General features: G+C 34.5%; 1 protein-coding gene across 1 annotated transcript in view; it reads right to left on the bottom strand.

Annotated features, from left to right (window-relative positions):
• The window catches only part of ARHGAP42 (Rho GTPase activating protein 42), a 281,486-nt gene that overhangs the window by 35,721 nt on the left and 224,153 nt on the right, over window positions 1-21,612 (bottom strand). Inside the window, exons 9-12 of the mRNA XM_059413285.1 lie at window positions 18,472-18,572; window positions 16,514-16,623; window positions 14,086-14,164; window positions 12,472-12,511 (exon numbers count right to left, since the gene is read on the bottom strand). Coding sequence (XP_059269268.1) covers window positions 12,472-12,511; window positions 14,086-14,164; window positions 16,514-16,623; window positions 18,472-18,572 — 330 coding nt within the window. The remainder of the gene's footprint in view (window positions 1-12,471; window positions 12,512-14,085; window positions 14,165-16,513; window positions 16,624-18,471; window positions 18,573-21,612) is intronic.

Genomic DNA, 21,612 nt, shown 5'->3' with positions numbered 1-21,612 from the left:
AAAAAAAAAATTGCACAATCCACTCACAAGGAATGCCAGGGTTCTGGAAGCTACAAGTATCATTCATAAGCAGAGTACACCTTGTTAAAACTGCATACCACATCCCCACCAGGGACAAAATGCTGCCCACAACAGAAAAGAAAGCCTCTGTTGAAAACTGGACTGAAGGAAGAAGCCATCAGAAGAAAACAGCAGAGCACATGAAACATACATAGGAGACACTCCGTGAAGCATCAGGCTCTGGGGAATAGGGGAAACTGTACTGCAGGGCACTATAGGACCTCTTCTTCATAAGGCTGCTACATTCAAGAGGAGGAGATCTAGCTGACTTTCTTGACACAAAGAAACAGACACAGAGAGTTAGGAAAAATGAGAAGACAGAGGAATATATCTCAAATGGGGGGGGGGGAGACAAAAATGACAGTATAAGACCTAAGAGAACTGGGTAAAAATAAAATTCCTGACAGAGAATCTAAAGTACTGATCATAAAGACTCACTCTACTTGAGAAAAGAGTAGAGAATGTACTCACTTTGTAAGTGAGACACTTAACAAAGAGATAAAAAAGGACAAATCAGAGATGAAGACAACAACAAATGAAATTAAAAATACACTAGTTGGAAAAAATAGCAGGCTAGAGGAAACAGGAATGAATGAGCAACCTGAAAGAAAAAAAAAATCATGCAAAATGAGAACACACTTAGGGAACTCAGTGACTTCATTAAGTGTAATAACATTTCCATTATAGGAATTCCAGAAGAACAATAAAAGGGATCAGAAAATTTATATGAAGAAAAATAGCCAAAAAGTTTCCAAATCTGGGGAAGGAAACAGATATCTGGATCCAGGAGGCAGATATCCCCCCCAAAAAATCAATCTAAGGACATCAACACCAAGACACAAAGTAACTAAAATGGCAAAAACTATTGATCAAGAACTGTAAAGGAACAAGAGAAAAGAAGATAGTTACATACTAGGGAAATGCCATAAGGGATTGCAGTGGATTTTTCAGCAGAAACTTTGGAGGACAAAAGGGAGTGGCATGATATATTCAAAGAGTTAATAGAAAAAAAAAAATGCAGCCCAAAATACTCTTTTCAGCAAGACTATCATTCAGAATAGGAGAGAGAGTTTCTCAGACAAACAAAAGCTGAAGCAGTTCACATCCACTAAACCAGCCCTATAAGAAATATTAAGGAAATACATGGAGTGGAAAGGGAAGACCATAAGTAGGAGTATGAAAAGCAGGAAGCACAAAGGCAGTAAGAATATGTATATCTTTAAAAAACAGTGAAAGAATTCACAAAATAGAAGAATATATACCTATGATATATACCAGGTATATGTCATATACCTGAAACATGGGGGGGGGGGGGACAGTAAGAAGAAAGAATGAGTTCTACTTAAGTGACATCTACTGAATATGAACTGCTATATGTAGAAGATGTTCTACATGAACCTAATGATAACCAAAAATCAAAACACAGTAACAGATACACAAAGAATAAAGAGAAAGAAATCCAAGTTTATCAATAAAGTCAGCAGAGTGTGAAAGAGAGCAAGAGAAGAAAGGATCACAGAAAAATTACTTTGAAAGTAAGTGGACTAAAAGCTCCAATCAAAAGATACAGGGTGATGGAATGGGTAGAAAAACAAGCCCATCTATATGCTGCCTGCAAAAGACTCCTTTCAGAACTGAAGCCCCATGCAGATTGAAAGTGAGGGGCTGGAAAAAACATTTCATACAAATGGAAGTCAAAATGAGACCAGAGTAGTTATACTTACATCAGACGAATTACACTTTAAAACAAAGACAATAGCAAGAGAATAATGATACTATATAATAACAAAAAAAAATCAAAACAAACAAAACAAAAAACAATCCAACAAGAGGATACAACAATTCTAAATATTTATGCACCCAACATGGGAGTACCCAAATACATAAAACAGTTAATAACAAACATAAGAGAACTAATTGATACATTAATAGTAGGGGGGTTTAATACTCCCACTTTATATCAATGGACAGATCATATAAATAGAAAAATCAACATGAAAACACTGGCTTTGAATAACACACTGGACCAGATGGATTTCACAGATACATTCAGAACATTCTATGCTAAAAGAGTAGAATACACATTCTTTTCAAGTGCCCAGGGAATACATTCAGAATACATCACATATTGGGCCACAAACAAGACTCAACAAATTAAAAAATGTTAAAGTCATACCATGCATCTTTTCTGACCACAATGCTATCAGAAAAGATATCAGTGACAAGGAAAAAAAATCTGGAAAGAGCAAAAATAATGGAGGTTAGGTAACATGCTATTAACCAATGAATGGATAAACCAAGACATAAAAGAAGAATAAAAAATTACATGGAGAGGAATAAAAATGTAAACATATGGTGGAGAACCTTTGGGATGCAGTGAAAGTGATCCAAAGAGTGAAATTTAGCAATACAGGCCTACCTCAAGAAGCAAGAAAAATCTCAAATAAACAAACCAACCGTTTATATCTAAAAGAGCTATAAAAAGAGGACCAAACAACACCCAAAGCCAGCAAAAAGAAGGAAATAACAGCGAATACAGCAGAAATAAATACAAATAGGAACTAAAATTAAAAAAAAAAAATAGAATGAATCAATGAAACCAGGAACTGGTACTTTGAAAAGATCAACAAAACTGATAAATCTCTAGCTAGACTCATCAAAGAGAGAGAGTGACAGATAGTGAAAGGACAAATAAAATCACAAATGAAAAAGGAGAATAAGAACTGATAATATAAGAAATACAAACAAGTGAAAATTATAAAAAATTATATGCCAACAAATTGGACATTGTAGGAGAAATGGACAAATTCCTAGAAATATACATCCTATGAAAACTGAACCAGAAAGAAAATTTGAACAGATTTATAACCAGCAAACAGATTGAATCAGTAATCAAAAAAGTCCCAAAAAACAAAAGTTCAGGACCAGATGGCTTCAAAGCTAAACTATACCAAACACTTAAGAAGAGTTAATACCACAGTTTGGTGATTGTGGCCATTGCTGCAACAAAGGAATGGATAAAGAAGATATGGTCTATATATACAAAGGAATATTATGCCTCCATCAGAAAAGATGAATACCCATCTTTTGTATCAACATGGACGGGACAAAAGGAGATTATGCTGAGTGAAAGAAATCAAACAGAGAAAATCAATTATCATATGGTTTCACTTATTTGTGGAGCATAAGGAATAACACAGAGGACACTGGGAGTTGGAGAGGAGACGTGAGTTGGGGAAATCGGAGGGGGAGACGAACCATGAAAGACTGTGTACTCTGAGAAACTAACTAAGGGTTTGGAGGGGAGGGGGCTCGGGGTTTGGGTGAATCTGGTGGTGTGTATTAAGGAGGGCACATATTGCATAGAGCACTGGAAGTGGTGCCTAAACAATGAATCTTGGAACACTGAAAAAAAATAAAATGAAATTACAAAAGAAGAAGAAGAAGAAGAGTTAATACCTATTCTTTTCAAAATTTCCAAAAAATAAAACAGGAAGGAAAACTTTCAGATTCATTCTGTGCCTCCAGGATTACTGGGTACTAAAATCAGATTAAGACATCCCACCAAAAAAAAATTTTAAAAAGGAAGAACTAAAGAACTACATGCCAATATCTCTAATCAACACAGATGCAAAAATCCTCAACAGAATATTAGCAAACCAAACTCAACAAAACATTAAAAAAATTATTCACCACAATCAAATAGGAATTATTCCTAGGATACAAGGTTAGTTCAACATTCACAAACCAATCAACATGACACATTACAGCAACAGGAAAAACAATAAAAACATATGATCATTTCATTAGATGCAGAAAAAGCCTATGACAAAGTATAACATCCATTCATGATACAAACCCTCCACAAAGTAAGTCTAGGGGGAAGATACTTCAAATAATAAAGACCTTTCCTGAAAAACCTATAGCAAACATCATACTTGATAGGAAAAGTTGAGAGCTTCTTCTGTAAGGTCAGGAACAAAACAAGGAAGTCCACTCTGACCACTTTTATTCAGTGTAGTACTGAAGTCCTAGCCACAGTGATCAGAAAACAAAAAGAAATAAAAGGCAGCCAGATTGGTAAGGGAAAAATAAAACTTTCATTATTTTCAGATGACATAACACTGTACATAAAGAAACCCTAAACACTTCATCAACAAATTACTAGAACTGATAAATGAATTAAGTAAGGTGACAGGATGCAAGACCAATATATAGATATCTGGTGTATTTTTGTGCATTAATAATATAACAGCAGAAAGAGAAATTAAGAAAACTATCTACTTACAAATGCACAAAAATAATAAAATAGTTAGAAATAAACTTATCCAAAGAGGTTAAAGACCTATACATGGACAACTATAAAACACTGATGAAAGAAACTGAATATGACAGAAATAAATGGAAAGAGATCCACACTCACAGATTGGAAGAATAAATATTGTTAAAGTGTCTATACTATCCAAATCTACAGATTTAATTCAATCCCTATCAGAATACCAATAGCATTTATTTATTTATTTGTTTGTTTGTTTGTTTGAGAGAAGCAGAGAGTAAGCAAAGGGAGGGACAGACTAAGAGAATCTTTAAGCAGACCACCACTGAGTGTGAAGCCTCACAGCTCAATCCCAGGACCCAGGAGATCATGACCTGAGCTGGAAGCAAGAGTTAGATGTTTAACCAGCTGAGCTACCCAGGCACCCCTTAACAGTATTTTGCATAGAACTCTAGAGCAAAGAATCCTAAAAGTTGTATGAAACACAAAAGAACTCCACTAGCCAAAAGATCTATTGGAAAAAATAACAAAACTGGAAATATCACAATTTGATACTTCAGATTATATTACAAAGCCATACTAATCAAAACAGTACAGTACGGGCACAAAAACAAATACGTGGGTCAACAGAACAGAACAGAAAGCCCAGAAATAAACCCACAACTATGTATATATCATCAATTACTCTTTAAAAAAGGAGGGAAGAATATGTAATGGGAAAAAGACAGTATCTTCAATAAATGATGCTGTAAAAACTGGACAGATACATACCAACGAATGAAACTGGACCACTTTCTTACACCATACAAAAAATAAACTCAAAATGGACTAAGGACCTAAATGTGAGGCGTAAAACCACAAAAATCCTAGAAGAGAGCACAGTCAGTAATTTCTTCAACATCAGCTGTAACAATATTTTTTGGATTTGTCTTCGGTGGCAAGGGAAATAAAAGCAAAAATAAAATACTGGGATTACATCAAAGCAAAAGGTTCTGCAGTGCAAAGGACAACAACCAACAAAACTAAAGGACAATCTACTGAATAGGAGGAGATATTTGCTAAGAACATATCTGATAGAGGGTTAGTATTCTAAATAAATAAAGAGCTGATGCAACTCAACACCCAAAGACTAAATAATCCAGTTAAAAAATGGGCAGATGGCATGGACAGACTATCTCCAAAGAAGATGCACAGATGGTCAACAGACAAGTGAAAAGATGCCCAACATCCCTTATCATCAGGGAAATAAATTTAAGTCAAAACCACAATGATGTATCACCTTGCCCTTGTCAGAATGACTAAAATAAAAAATACAAGAAAGAACAACTGTTGGTGAGGATGTGGGGAAAAAGGAACCCTCATGCACTGATGGTGGGACTGCAACATGGTGTAGACACTGTGGAAGGGTAAGGAGATTCCTCAAATAATTAAAATCAGAATACCCTATGATCTGGGAATTGCACGACTGGGTATTTACCCCCCAAATACAAAAACACTAATTCAAAAGACTATATGCACCCAGGTCCCATGTTTATTGCAGCATTATTTATAACAGCCAAACTACGGAAGCAGTCCAAGTGTCCATCAACAGATGAATGGATAAAGAAGTTGTGGTATATAAACACAATAGAATATTACTAATCCATAAGAAAGAGTGAAATCTTGACATTTGCAACAACATGGATGGAGTCAGAGTATAATGCTAAGTGAAATACCTATCAGAGAAAAACCACCATATGATTTCCCTCATATGTGGAATTTAAGAATCACAACAAACAGAGGAAAAAGTTTAGAATACTTAAAGGGCACTAATTCAAAGGGATACATGCACCCTTATGTTTACTGCAGCATTTTTTTTATAATAACCAAGTTACGGAAGCACCCCAAGTGTCCAATGAAAGATGGATGAATAAAGATGATTATACACACACACACACACACACACACACACACACACACGTGTATATATATAACTCATCCTTAAAAAATAATGAAATCTTTCCATTTACAATGACATGGATGGAGCTAGAGAGTATAATGCTAAGCTAAATAAATCAGTTGGAGAAAGACAAATACCATATGATTTTATTCATATGAGGCATTTAGGAAAAAAGAGAAACAGAAGAACAATGTCCAGAAGAACAATAAAAGAAAGAGAGAGCCAAACCAAGAAATGTATCTTAACTACAGAGAACAAACTGCTAGTTGCCAGAAGGGAGTTGGGGAGATGGGTGAAACAGGTGATAGATATTAAAGAGTACATTTACCACGGTGAACACTGAGTAATGTATAGAACTGCTGAATCACTCTATTGAACACCTGAAACTAATATAACACTGTATGTTAACTATACTGGAATTAAAATAAAAGACTTAATAAAACCAAAAAAAAAAAAAGAAAGAAAGAAAGAAAGAAAAGAAAATTAGTTTCTTTGAAGACAGGCACTATTGATATGTTACTCTTTAAAAAATATCCCTAATGGCACAGCTTGAGCGATAGTTTAATTCTACTCTTAACTGAATAATATTTAATATTGATGGTAGTCATTGCTATTCTCAAAGTTAGTCCCAAAATGAAGTCCCAACATCTTAGAATTTCAAGAAAAGAATACTGTAAATACTGTAAGCATATTTTACAACCAGAAAAGCATTTGTTGACCAGTTCTTTAGTTTTTGTACTTAGTAGTTTTTTCATTTAGAAGTGTCAAACTTTCCTTCTTTATTGAATTATATGTAGCCTCATTTGCAGCATCTCTACTCTGAAAACAGTAAAGTAAGAGTAACCACAAAGTACTGAGACTTTTTCATGTTAGGTTTGTAAAGACGGTCTCATGATTCAACAGCCACAGAATAGCTTTACTCTTTATTTTATGGCATATATTCCCTGTATTTTCATAGTATGGCCCTATTTTAGGATGCTAAATAGTTTTTATTCTATTACCTTGAGGATTTTTAATGAAAGCATAGACATTATGACTGCTTTTAATGGCTGACAGTCAAAACAAATTTACAATCTCCATGTTTCATTAATAGCTTCATCATTTCAAAAATACAAATATATCCCACACAAAACTGAGTTTCCAAAGGATAGATAACTAGAGTATTTTAAGATAAACAGAATCCATCTCAATTACCAAAGCTATAAAGATGCACTTCCTAAGGTGAATCAAATGAATCAAGACTAGTGCTTTTTTCAAATACCATTTGAGAGAGAAGTTACAAACGGAGATTGATATAATTCTTCACTTTTGAGAGGAGTCAAATGTCAAAAAGGAACACAGAGATCTCAACAAAACAAGATGATATATAGAAAAATGTTAGAAGGGGTGAATATAAAGATCAAAGCTGTTGTGAACTAACAGGATGAGCTTACATGATTAATTCAGGACTTAAAAACGAGGTCCAAGAACTTCACTATCACTGGAATATAATTTTGAACCGAAACAAATACAATTCCAGGCATGTCACTAGAAAGAAAACACAATGCTGCTCTCAAGTGAACCATATGCTAGAGTGTAGAGTACTGTTGAGTGTTCATGTATATCCTATTAGTTATTAAAGCTATTAAATCACTAAATAGTGGTGTACTGATAAGACACATGATAAAAGAGGTAAGAATTAAGATTACAATCTGAGCAAGAGATTCAAAGTTCCACTAACACATTTTAGGCCTTGATGTAGAAAAATATTTAAAATTACATGCAAAAATATTAAATTCTGAGGACCTGGAAAGCCCATTGACTCATCTAAGAGGCAGGTTATTTCAGGGAAAGAACTTCATGGTATGTTGGATTGAGGAATGTTTAAAGAACCTTGCTCACATAAATTGGGGAAAAAAAAAAGTCCACCCCACAGTTTATTTCTGTAAGTACATTCAATCTTGTGCCTACATCAGTCAGAATTTCTTTTTATTGATGACATAGTCTTGTCTTTTCAAGAGAATAGATATTCTCCTCGGGTGAGCAAATTTGAATTTCCAAGAATGTGGAAGAAAAATCAGAAATAAGTGTGGTTTTGGGTAAGTTAGCTTTAAGCCCACATAGTATGACTTTTTGAAATCATTACACAATTTTGTGTATAAATTATTTAGAATGTTTAGAATACTTAAAGGGATATTAATCTCAGCATTTATAAGCCAATTTACTAGATTACAAAAGATTCCACCAGTTTAGGAAGATTTAAGCCAGAATCAGAAACTGGCCTTTAATTAGAGTGCTTCATGTGGGAAAATAAGATTTACAAGCTTCGTAATTATATCTTGATATGTCTAAGAAAAGCTTCATTGGTTAAATGTATAAGTGGGGAAATTCTATCAAATTTATGAAAACAAAGTGAAAATGACATTTTAAAAAATTAGGGCATTTATATATAAAATAAGATTTGTATATAAAATAGGATGTAAGAAAAAATATAGTTTAAGATAAAATAATAAAAATAAAAGTTAAAAGGTTAAGATTTATAACTTGAAGCACTACATATTAATAAAGCAAACATAATTAGAATATTCTTTCCTAGGATCAAAATCTCCCCTTGGGCAATAAAAACCTATTGGCACTAAGAGCAACAATAAGAGCAAATGTGTGCTGAGCACTTATACCTCATGGAAAAAGCCTGTGTTGAGTACTAAGAAAAAGGGGACAAGTGCTCTGTCACAAGTTGCTCAGAGAAATAAGTAGAATACTAAAACACTATACCAAAAGCCAAAATGTGAGAAATGACACAAATACATGGGCTCTAGAATAGCTACTTTTCTGAGAAATATACCATTTTATAATTACAAATGGTGGCATAGTGATGTTTCAGGTGGCTAAGGCTACAAGAAAGCAGATTTCTAGAAGTCTTTAAGGCATTAAAAAGTGTATTCCCCCTCCATCAGAGCATGAGTACATGTAATAACTTTCTTTTTTTTTAAAGAGTATGTATTTTATTTTATTTTATTTTTATTATTTATTTTATTTGACAGAGAGAGAGAGCACAAGTAGGCAGAGAGGCAGGCAGAGTCAGAGTGGGAAGCAGGCTCCCTGCCGAGCAGAGAGCCCGATTCGGGGCTCGATCCCAGGACCCTGAGATCATGACCTGAGCCGAAGGCAGCGGCTTAATCCACTGAGTCACCCAGGCGCCCCAAGGGTATATATTTTATTTTTTTTAATTAAATTTATTTATTTTCAGCATAACAGTATTCATTATTTTTTCACCACACCCAGTGCTCCATGCAATCCATGCCCTCTATAATACCCACCACCTGGTTCCCCCAACCTCCCACCCCCCCGCCACTTCAAACCCCTCAGATTGGAAGGGGAGGTGAATCATGAGAGACTATGGACTCTGAAAAGCAAAGTGATAACTTTCTTACTCAAATTTCCTAGTTATGATAGAAACCCTACTTCCAAGAAATGTAATAAAGATCAAATATATTCTCAGTGACTTAACCATGTCCCCATTTAAAGCCTCACTCAAAACTAAATATAGATTCAGTTATTTTCTCAGGATTTATCCTTGAGTAGGTTCATTTGAAGTTTATACTATATATGAAAAATTGAACCACTCAAAAAGAACAGATAATCATGTCAAAAATGGATAGAATATGGAGGACTTTGGGAGATGGAGAAGAGAAGTGAGTTGGGGGAGATCGGAGGGGGAGACAAACCAGGAGAGACTGTGGACTCTGAGAAACAAACTGGGGGTTTTGGAGGGGAGGGGGTTGGGGGTTGGGTGAGCCTGGTGGTGGGTATTAAGAAGAGCACACACTACATGGAGCACTGGGTGTGGTGCATAAATAACGAATCTTGGAACACTGAAAAATAAAATAAAATTACAAAATAAAATTGGGCAGAAGACATGAACAAAGAAGACATGTCTCCAAAGAAGACATACAAATGGCTAACAGACACATGAAAAAATGTTCATCATTAGCCATCAGGGAGATTCAAATCAAAACCACACGGAGATACCACCTATACCAGTTAGAATGGCCAAAATAAACAAGATAGTAAACAACAAGTGTTGGAGAGGATGTGGAGAAAGGGGAACCCTCTTACACTGCTGGTGGGAATGCAAGTTGGGGCAGCCACTTTGGAAAACTATGAAGATTCCTTAAGAAAGTAAAAATAGAGCTACCCTATGACCCTGCAATTGCACTACTGGGTATTTACCCCAAAGATACAGATGTAGTGAACAGAAGGGCCATCTGTACCCCAATGTTCATAGTAGCAGTGGCCATAGTCGCCAAACTGTGGAAAGAGCCAAGATGACCTTCAGCAGATGAATGGATACAGAAGACATGGTCCATATAAACAATGGAATATTATGCCTCCACAAAAAGTATGAATACCAAACTTTTGTATCAACATGGATGGGACTGGAGGAGATTATGTTGAGTGAAATGTCAAGCAGAGAAAATCAATTATGATATGGCTTCACTTACTTGTAGAACATAAGGAATAACATGGAGGACATTAGGAGAAGGAAAGGAAAAGTGACTTGGGGGAAATCAGCAGCGGGGGGTGAACCATGAGAGACTGCGGACTCTGAGAAACAAACTGAGGGTTTTGGAGGGGTGAGGGGTTGGGTGAGCCTGGTGGTGGGTATTAAGGAGGGCACGTATTGTATGGAGTATTGGGCATGGTGCATAAACAATGAATTCTGGTACACTAAAAAAAATAAAATTAAAAAAAAAAAAAAAAGAAAAATGAAACCAGTATTAGAAAACACATTTCAAACTCTACTCAAATGCAAATTATATAATATATTGCTCTTTAGGTAATTGCTTAGAATGACCATTTGGTACTAATCTGTTGGTTATTATTTCTGTGATTAGATATAAATGGGCAATGGAAGATTTTATACTAGTCACTTTCCTTGATTTGCAATAAAGAAATGTAAGAATAAAAACTGGAAAAAAATTTTTTAAGTCTTTAACTTTAGGCATACTTTAAATCATGTTTTTTCTTTTGATAATTTCTGAAATGAATTGCTAGGAAGCATGTCATTCCATTAAAATAATAGGCTCTCTCATACACTCAATATTTATGACCTTCAAATGAGTGCCTTCCTAGTTTTTATCTTCACTTCATTCTAAGTTGCACTGTTAGCAATTTAAAAGTCAGGATTATTATTAATCTTGTTTTAAAAATAAATTTAGACATCATGAGAGAAAGTCAATTGAATCAAATAAAACTTGAAATTGCTTTAGAAGATATACAGATAACCTTAGAAACAAATATACAAACTAATTTTTATGTCAAATAATCTGGCCATATAGAGTACATAAAAAAGAAAATACCTTTAAATAACCAAGGGTAATTGCCAAGGGTGGCAAGAATGTGGCAGACAATTAAGTGGATTAGATTAAGTGGATTTAGAATGTGATGGAAAACACATAAAATGTGCTTATTAAGACTGCTTTAATACTAAGGATTCGGTAATTCTATAGTGAGACAAAGATTCTCCTACATATCCCATGTCATATGACAATGTCTTTATACATCACAATCTTGGGCACAATCTCCTAAAACGAGCACAAAGTATTCATGTCTTCAGTGTAGTCACTGAAACAGGGAAACTAAAATAAAGAAACTCTCTATTGCCCTTAAAAACATTTAAAAAAATCAAATAAATATAAATTGCTTCAAATCTCCTTCTGGGATAAAGCAAAGTACATACCTATAAGTAAATAAACACTAAACAAATAAAAATTAATTTTGGTCACTATAACATGAGAAGTTAGTGGCTTTGACATGAGAAACTTCTTTGAATGAAAATTTTAAATTTGTTTAACCATAAAATCAAAGGTACTTTTTCTCAGAATTAACTTTTTTTTTAAAGATTTTGTTTATTTATTTGACAGAGAGAGATCACAAGTAGACATAGAAAGAGATCACAGTAGGCAGAGAGAGAGAGAAGGCAGAGATCACAAGTAGGCAGAGAGAGAGAGGAGGAAGCAGGCTCCCCGCTGAGTAGAGAGCCCGATGCGGGACTTGATCCCAGGACCCTGAGATCATGACCTGAGCCGAAGGCAGCGGCTTAACCCACTGAGCCACCCAGGCACCCTCAGAATTAACTCGTAATACCACATAATACCTTTGTAATTAAAAATAAACTGTGATAAAATTTTAAATAATTATTAAAACAACTTACTTTCTTCTTTCTTGCTAATAATGGCAGGCAGCGTGTAAATCTAAAAAAACAAAGGAAGTCTTATCAGTTAATGACCCTGCACAGAAGCAGGGCGATGATGGTACAATGATACACAAAGGGGAGTATCTTGATTTCAAGATCCTGCAACTGGTGTATCCATAGGGCCAACTCCCTACCTGTCAACCTTACCTTGTTTTCTTTTCTTTCCATTATGGCTGTCCAGCCCTGAGCAAGGTTCTACCCCTTTCAGATTATATATATATCTTATTTTATTACCTGAAATGATGCACAGTATGTATCCTTTCTTCAGGAAGGAGCTCATGATGGATTTTACCATATTACTCCTTTCTCAAATTATCTCTTTAGTGTTTTGTTCTCAACATGTACAGCCCTAACTTATATCTGAGCTGTCACACCATCTCCTAAATTTGCTCTAGGTCACGGCTTACCTCACAACTTTTAGTGGCAAAGAGTCTAGTCATTTTGTTTTAATTTTTAGTTTGTAATTGGCTGATATTTTTATGTTATAATAAAGTAAAACATAATAAACATTATAAAGAATAGATGCAAAGAATAGATGCATTTTTATTATTAAACTCAATAGATGTAAAATGAGTTCTCCAAATTGCTATAAAATTGCCCAGATTTTTAATCTTAATTTCCGCACTCATTATATTGTGGACTGGTAGTAGTTGGAGGGATGGCCTCGAAGTCTAGGGACAACACTTTAGGTGTGTTGTTGCATAGGTACTCTGCACAAGCTTGTTCACAGATTCTTTGCCAACTAAACGATAGTTCTCAAGGGACAGAACAGGGCCTCCTATTTTCTCTGTGTGCTCCTCCAACAATCCATGCAGTGTTCTTCACAAAGGAAACAGACAGTGATCAGTGATTTATTCCCTTTTTTACATAGCCTCCCTAATAATTTTAAGTAAATTATCATGCCCACATTGAAATAACTATTAAAACAGTGGGGATGTGGATAGAAGGAAAAATGTCAAGCCACAAGACAGTTTGACCAAATCAAACTTGTTTTTTTAAAGATTTATTTATTGGGGGGGAGGGGCAGAGGGAGAGAAAGAATCCCAAGCAGACTCTCCCCTGAGCAAGAGGCCAATGTGGGGCTTGATCTCAAGACCCTGAGATAATGACAATTTCAAGACCTTAAGATAATGACCTGAGCCAAAATCAAGAGTCAGATGCTTAAATGACCGAGCTACCCAGGGGCCCCACCACATGAGACTTTAAGCAATGATATAGACCACACAATTATTTCTTAACCTGAACCTATGCTAATCACACTGATCACGAAGCTTAGCACGTGGGGTCTCAATTATAAACTGAATAAAATAATTCAATCAGCACAGCCAGGTTAGTGATAAGTAATTTGTTAAAAAGTAATTTTAGGATTTTAAATCTAGAAGTCCCCCTGAGAAAGAAATTATAAAGTTATGCAAATGATTAAGACAACACTAGAAAAACAGTAAGAGTCTCTACTCTGATTTGTTATACTAATTATTTTCAAATATACTACTTCAAACATAAAAAAAATTTCAGATGTACTTTGTAATTAGAAGAATAAAACCTAAATTATATAATGTGTCATATTCTTACCGGTTCTTTACCATCCATGGCTTCGAGCCAGAGTTTCCGATTAGCTTCTGAGAATGCCTGCAATGTGATGATTCCATGCCTATTTAAAAACAAATATTTTATATATTCAGTTTATTCCTGTTGTATCTTTACACACTTATTACTCTTAAAAGTACAGGTAAAACTTGAAGAAAAACCCAAAAGAAAAAAGAATGAAAAGAGAGAAAAGGAAAAAGAAAAAAGATAAAATAATTTAAAAAAGTAAAATAAGACTGATTTATAGTTACCTTTCAGAAAAATCACTGTGGGGACACATATACATATACATATAAACAAACAAATATTTCTTAATTCTAATGGCTGCAGGTAGTAAAATCATTGCTTTAGGTATGACTACATGAAGGAGGCTAGTTCCAAACTATTTCCTCTGAAATGACCAAAAAAAGATGACAAAGTTATATTCACCAAAGTTCAGAACAACCTAAATGTTCTATAATATGAGAGTGATTAAGATTATAACCCCAATGTGTACAATCTAGTCACCAAAAATAATTGCAATGAGTATATTCATATGACAAGTTTCATAATGTAATTAGTGAATTATTAAAAAGACACTAAACCAAGATGTTTATACCATGATCACAATATTAAAATTAATTCATTTAAAAAACATCCTTTCCCATATATCCATTCTGAGTAAGTTACTTGAGGATGTACTTCAAGAGAGAAAGAGCAAGCAAAGGGAAGGAGGAAAGCAATGTAAGACAGAAAAAGACATGAAATTCAGAAGCAATTAACCTAGCTAATTGTGCAGATTGTCCAGAAAATAAATTTAAATAGGAAATCAGAGGACTCTGTGAAGAGGTACACTGAGGAGGAAACCTGAGTTAAATATTTTGTGACTGAAAACTGGTATGACTTAAAACTGTATTGAAAGCATATTATTTCTTGTGAAAACAGGAAAACAGATCATTGGAATGACAGGAAAAGGAAAAACATATATGAAGATCAAGATCATTTGATCTTGGAGAATCTAAGCCAGCATCAACAAAAATAATAAGATAACAATATTTTTTTTTGGCTGTTTATTATGTGTCGGGCGCTATGTTATAAATGTTTCCTTTTTTTAAAAATCTCATTTAATTATCACAGGAGCCCTTTGAGGTGGGTACTTATCCTTATTTTACAGATGAGACAACCAAAGCACAACTTAACCATGTACCCCAGGATTACAGAACTAAAAAGTGCTGAAATAAAGAAAAACCACTAGTGTGTTGGCGTCTGTCTGCATAGAAAATCTGTAAGTCCCTATCACAAAACTATTAAAATCGGTAAGGAGCTCAAAAACTATGCAGATATAGATTGATATATTAAAAAAGATTAATAGCCTTTCAATACAGGAGTCTCAACCATTAGGAAAAAGACACACTAATGAATTCTATTCAAAACTGCAATAAAATGAAAATACTCAAGAATAAATATTAAAAATATATAAAATCTTCAGAGTTCAACTCTCCATCAATTAATTAATAAATCTAATGATACTCTAGGCAAAAATCACAAAGGATTTTTTTGGAGAGAAAGGAAAACTTAATAAATGGATACATAAAATCTAAAAATATAGTGCCAAAATATTTAACACAATTTTTAAAAAGCATAAAAAACAGGGATGTTGCTCTACTAAGTAGTTACAATCTACATATATGAAAACTATAGAATATAATAGTATATACAGTATGTATTCTATATAGTGTACCACATAAAGCTAGAATATTCAGAGAAGTATGGTAGTAATGCAGGGGAAGAAGAATAGATCATGGAGTAGAAGAGAGATCAAGAAGTATACCCATTCTTATTTAGGTTCTGTTCCTCATATATTGATAACCAAAAATAAAAGAAAGAGAGAGAGAGAGATACAGATCTAAAAATCCCTACTAGGTTATAAGCTCACATGTACATTTATGTCTTTCCCAATATCCTGTGGCTGAGAATGTCTAGAATGGTGCTCTGCACAGAGCAGGTACTGAGTTTCACCGGCTGAAGGAAAATTATGGCATTTCCAGCTGTGTCTTATTACTCGTTGGAAGCAAAGGCCGCCAGCCTTCAAAAGTCCGCAAAAAGACATCCAGGAGTGGTAAACAATATTGTCAGGATCATTCATAGTGATGGGAACTCAAGTCCACCATATATCCCTAACACAGTCATTTATGTTGATTCCCCAAATTCTTCGAGTGATGTTGCTTTTTGCTAGTATCCTTTGTCTGATTTATTTTTTGAAAGCATCACACAATATATATTTGTTGAATAAATACACCAAAGAATGAAATAAACATGCATAATGTTTTTAAAGACTGAAAAGTACTTGTATGCTGTTTCATATTTATATCTAAACATAGAAACAAATACTTTAGCTTATTAAAAAGTGTAAAGTGAAAAGAAAACCTCAAACCTTTCAACTACTTCTATGTCAAAGCAGAAACGTTTGTCAATTGAATCTGTCTTTCGTCGGATACAAGATTTCAATTTAAACATTTCTGGTGAGCCAGTAACAAGGCCATTCTGAAACAAGAAGAACACGTTATTGACATGATGACAAGGGCAACTGGAGAATATTAAAAATGTCAACTAATGCTGCTGCACCAAAATGTTATACATAAGTACAGCTTACATATAAAGGTCATAATCACATCCTGTCTTCTGAATACATTCTTTTTGCCTAATGTTAACTGCTCAATTATAATACAGTTATTAAACTAACCACATGCACATTTTAATTAAAGAATATTGTGGCATGCCTGTCTAGTAGTCTCAAACATACTTACTTATGTTAACATGTACTACAATGTACATTCTTTAGGACTTCAAATTTAGAAATAGTGTGAAATCATAGTTACCATAATGTCACAATTAGATATACAGAGCTTGTCAGGATACAACACTGTTGCTTTGGCATCAAAATGCCCTAGGTTGCTAAGAGATTAGTATTGTTCATTTGTGTGTGTGTGCACATGTGAGCACGTATGTGTACACATGTGTATGTTTATGCATTAGAGCCTTACAGTATTAAATGATAACTGGCTCAAAGTTTCAGGAGAGCTACAAGAATAATATTTTTCTAGTATTTTCTTGTTGTAAATGTATTGCTATCATACACATTGCATTATTGCTTTGCTGGTAACCAATTGCTACTCTGCTCCTAAACTCTTAACTCTTTGGATAGGATCCAACATAAAAGCTCGAGCTATAAGAATTCTCTAGTATATCTGAGACACCCGTTACCTTAAGAGGAATATTTCCCTAATGCCTGGTTAATTCTACGATCTTTGGTTACAAAGGTCATAGATTTATTAACAGAACTTTGGCTTGGGTCTATCTGCTAACAGCTCACTGACTGTCACATAAGCTGACTTTCAGGCAACAACTTTTCTTATGAAAACTTTAAAGTACACACTAGGCCTTAACTTCTCATGATGGGCTGAAGGTTTCTTTTGCTCTGGTATGTTCTTTATATTATGTCTCTCCATTTGAGTTATTAGACTCTATCGAATGGCCAAGGACAATAAGTTTCACCTGATGTATCTGAATATATATCTAAGTTAGATCAGCATTTACCTCTACTATGATCCATACCACTAATTAGCTGGGTGAGTCACTTACTTTCTACCACCTTGATTTTCTAATCTGTTAAAATAAGGCTGGACTAAATAATCTTTAGGATAACTCTCAGTTCTAGGATTCTTTGATGATGGTCCCAGTTACCTAATTCTTAAATTCAGTCACTTGCCATATTCATATCATAATTCACAAAAAGATTATACACTATATACAATAAAGGTGTTGTACTTTGTGGAACTTCCTTATATGAAGTACACTTTGTTCTCTACTGTTCACTAGCCATGCAAGACATCCAGTGACCAATTTACTTTTGGAGTAAATGGGCATCAACTGATTTCTTCTGAATGCTGGCCAACATTTCAGTAAACAGTACACAATGTAGAAGAGGAAGTGGCATGCAGGGGCAAAAGGCAGCCTCCCACAGAGGTGGCCTGGAGGAAAGATGCAGAGTCCTTGAGCCTGGTCCAGCCATTGAGTCTCTACTGAGGTTCTAGCCAGCTAAAAGCAAACTCTGTGACAGGGATATGAGAGGACACGTCTGAGGTCTACTAAAAGTTCTCTACATTTAACTCAACTGTTTATAAACACTCCATTGTAAGGTAAAGGAAAATCTGGCTGTTCTTTTTAAGTCATCAAGATCACTGAAGTTAGAGAAAACTTTTTGACTTTACAATTTTTAAAAATTGTTTACATGTTTAAGAAAAGCAAGCAAATATGACTTTGTTTTTTTACTTCTATTATTTAGCTAACAAGTTCAGTTTAAAAAAAAAAAAGAAGAAGAAGAAAACTCACCATTTTCCCACTGGATTTCATTTCTGAAACACTCATTGTAAATGTTTTACTTCCCTTATCATATGTACAATAATGTTTAATCCATGTAAAACCAAGGGGTCCTGATATAAGGAAACAAATATTACAGATTTTTAATAAATGATTTGTGACTATGTTTGTACAGTTTTTGATGCTATGATACACTACTGAATGTCTCCACAGGCCATACTGCTATAGAATATTTATTGTGAGAACGGCCAGGGAGAGTTTTATAGGGTACAATGTCTGGGACTCAAACAACTTGGCTCCACTTGCTTGCAGCACTGACACTCTCCTGTAACTCAAGAGTACCTTTAGATCTGAACCTCAATTATCTCCTCAGCAAAAGTGCCATACCTTACATTCCCAAGAGGTAGTAAGAACAAGAAATAGCCTGCAACGGATCTCCTTACTTCTATCCTTCGTCCTTTATTCTTAAAACTTTCAGAAATACTCTGTTAAAATTTTAGCCATTTCATTTCATCCTTTTTGTTCAAAACCCTCCAGTGGTTTCCCATTTCACTCCAGGTAAAACCAAAGAGCCAAGACTATACACAATACACACATGATCTGGTCCTTTATCACTGATCTCATCTCACATTTTACTACCTTCTGCCTCATATATCCTGCTCTAGCTACACTATTCTCCTTGCTACCCCTGGACACAGGGAATGCACTTCTGCCCCAGGGCATCTGTACATCCTGTTCCTCTAGCCTGGAGTATTTCTACTTCAGATATCTGCATGGCTTGCTTTGTCACTTCTCCAGGTCTTTTCCTAAATGACACCTTTACAATACAGCCTTTCCTACAGAGATATCTAATGTCTCAACAGTCTCACCTTGATATTTATCTCTTTCTTGCTTATTGTCTTCTTGGCAGTAATCACTGTTTAAAATAAGATAAATTTTATGAATTTGTTTCTACCACTAGACTCTAAGATTCTATGAGAGCAGGAACATGTGATTCTCTGCTCACTAGGATATTCTTAATCCTTAGAACAGGGCCAGATATTAGCTGTCACTCAATAAATTCTTGACAAATGAAAGAATTAATCACTTCTCTTTCTCTCTAAGACTTTACTGATCTTGGAGTCATTTCCTCTTACCACTAATCTGAAAATAAATAAACTCAAGTAATCCTTAAAGTGAAAGTAATTTTTACTTCCCATTTTAAAAGAAAGTTTTATATGTATAGTGCTTATTTTCCCCCCTATAAGTACTGTGCAACTCTTTCCCATAGCACACCACATTATTCTCCTATATTCTTCTTAAGGAATTAGATGCTGTTGCTTCACCAGGGAATAGGGATGCATAGTGAGTTCAATTTTTCCATGACCAAGGTAAATCTTCAGTTTTTCCACAGGTAGCCTGCATCCCAGTGCCACAGTGGGCCGAGTGGGTTGAAAATGCAGTTTGTTTTCTACATAAACTTCTCCATCTAGGCCCCATCCTGCTTAACACCTGCATCTTTCCAGCAGCAATTATGTGTAATATTATTGCTGGCTTGGTTTCATAACCATATATTCAAAAAGCAAGAAATTTTAATGTAAAAATGCACTATTTAAGAAGTGTTTCATGAGGCATTTGAAATTTTTTCTGTAATAATAGTGCCCTCGGTGTCATATTTTGCTTTATAATACTTAAACAACCCCAGATCTCAAAATTATAGGGTATAGCTATGTACTTTGTAATCACAAAGGTTTATTATAATAAGCTGCAATTCATTTTTAGGACCATTTCACACTATAATACTTAAGCACACTTGTTGATAATTCTGTTACATGCAATATAATATACTTAAAGGCTTAGAGCTGATGAGTGGAAAATGGCCTGGATGAATATCCTTATAATGATTTTATTACTTAGGAAGAAATTTATAAAGTGATATTGGCAATAATATTATTATTTTATTTCTTTAATTTCACTTTTATTTTATTATATTTTTTTAGCTTTGATTCATATTTTTTTATTTTTATTTTCAGCATAACAGTATTCCTTGTTCGCTATTTTATTTACATTCAATTAGGACTGGATCTTATATGCAATTAAGGAATAACTGAACATGATATCAAAAACTAATGATATGTTGGCTAATTGAATTTAAGCAATAATTTTAAAATAATTTTTAAATAAAGCTGTTGCAATACTCTGATTACATTTTAGACCTAAGTTGCTTTTTTCCCTGCCTCTGTCTTAGGTTCAGAACCTCATACATTTAATCTTCAGGTTTGTTGTACACACATGCTACTTCCTTTAAAGTTGCTTGGCACTAGGCCAGGGCAGATGTTCCTAGACAAGAAATTCTTAAGTCCTTACAAAAAAGTGTAGGAAAATAAAAATTTATTCTATCTCTAGAGCTGCAAAATAAAACAAGTTTAGGGGCATCCAGGTGGTACAGTTAGTTAAGCGTAGGACTACTGGTGGGTTCAAGTATTGATCTCAGGGTCCTGGGCCTCAGGATCCAAGCTCAGCATGGAATCTGTTAAACTTCTCTCTCCCCTCTTCCTCTGCCCCTCTGCCATATCCCTGCATGCTCTCCCTCTCTCTAAAATAAATAAATAAATATTTAAAAATAATTAAATTAATTAGATAAGTTTAATTATCTTACCCAGTAATCATCTGAGGTTGCTGAGATGGTATTTGTGGAATGGGAGGAAATAATATTCACTAAATACCTACTACTGTCCACATGTTATCTAGAAACTTTTTAAGCCATACATTATATGAGACTCATGTGCTACTTACTGTGCTGAGAAGACAGATTAAGTCAGACATTATAAGGAGCATTTTACATATAAGAAAATATAGCCTAAGAGCTGGAGATGTTACTACTTTTTCCATCAATAGGCATGTGACTGAAGTTGTACTTTTTAGAGGATTAATACTTCTCAACAGTTATGTTAAGAATCTAATGATATGAATATAAATTGCATGGAACAGTAAATGTTCATGGTAAGTATTATTTACCACTACTGATAAGAGACATTTTACATATATCACCTCTACTCTTGCAACATCATTACTAGATAGCTAATTAATAAATAAGAATACTGAACTCAGGGACGCCTGAGTGGCTCAGTTGGTTGGACGACTGCCTTCGGCTCAGGTCATGATCCTGGATTC

This window comes from Mustela nigripes, chromosome 1 (genome assembly GCF_022355385.1).
Source record: "Mustela nigripes isolate SB6536 chromosome 1, MUSNIG.SB6536, whole genome shotgun sequence".
NCBI classification, from domain to species: Eukaryota; Metazoa; Chordata; class Mammalia; order Carnivora; family Mustelidae; genus Mustela; species Mustela nigripes.
This window is presented reverse-complemented; position numbering and strand designations above follow the sequence as displayed.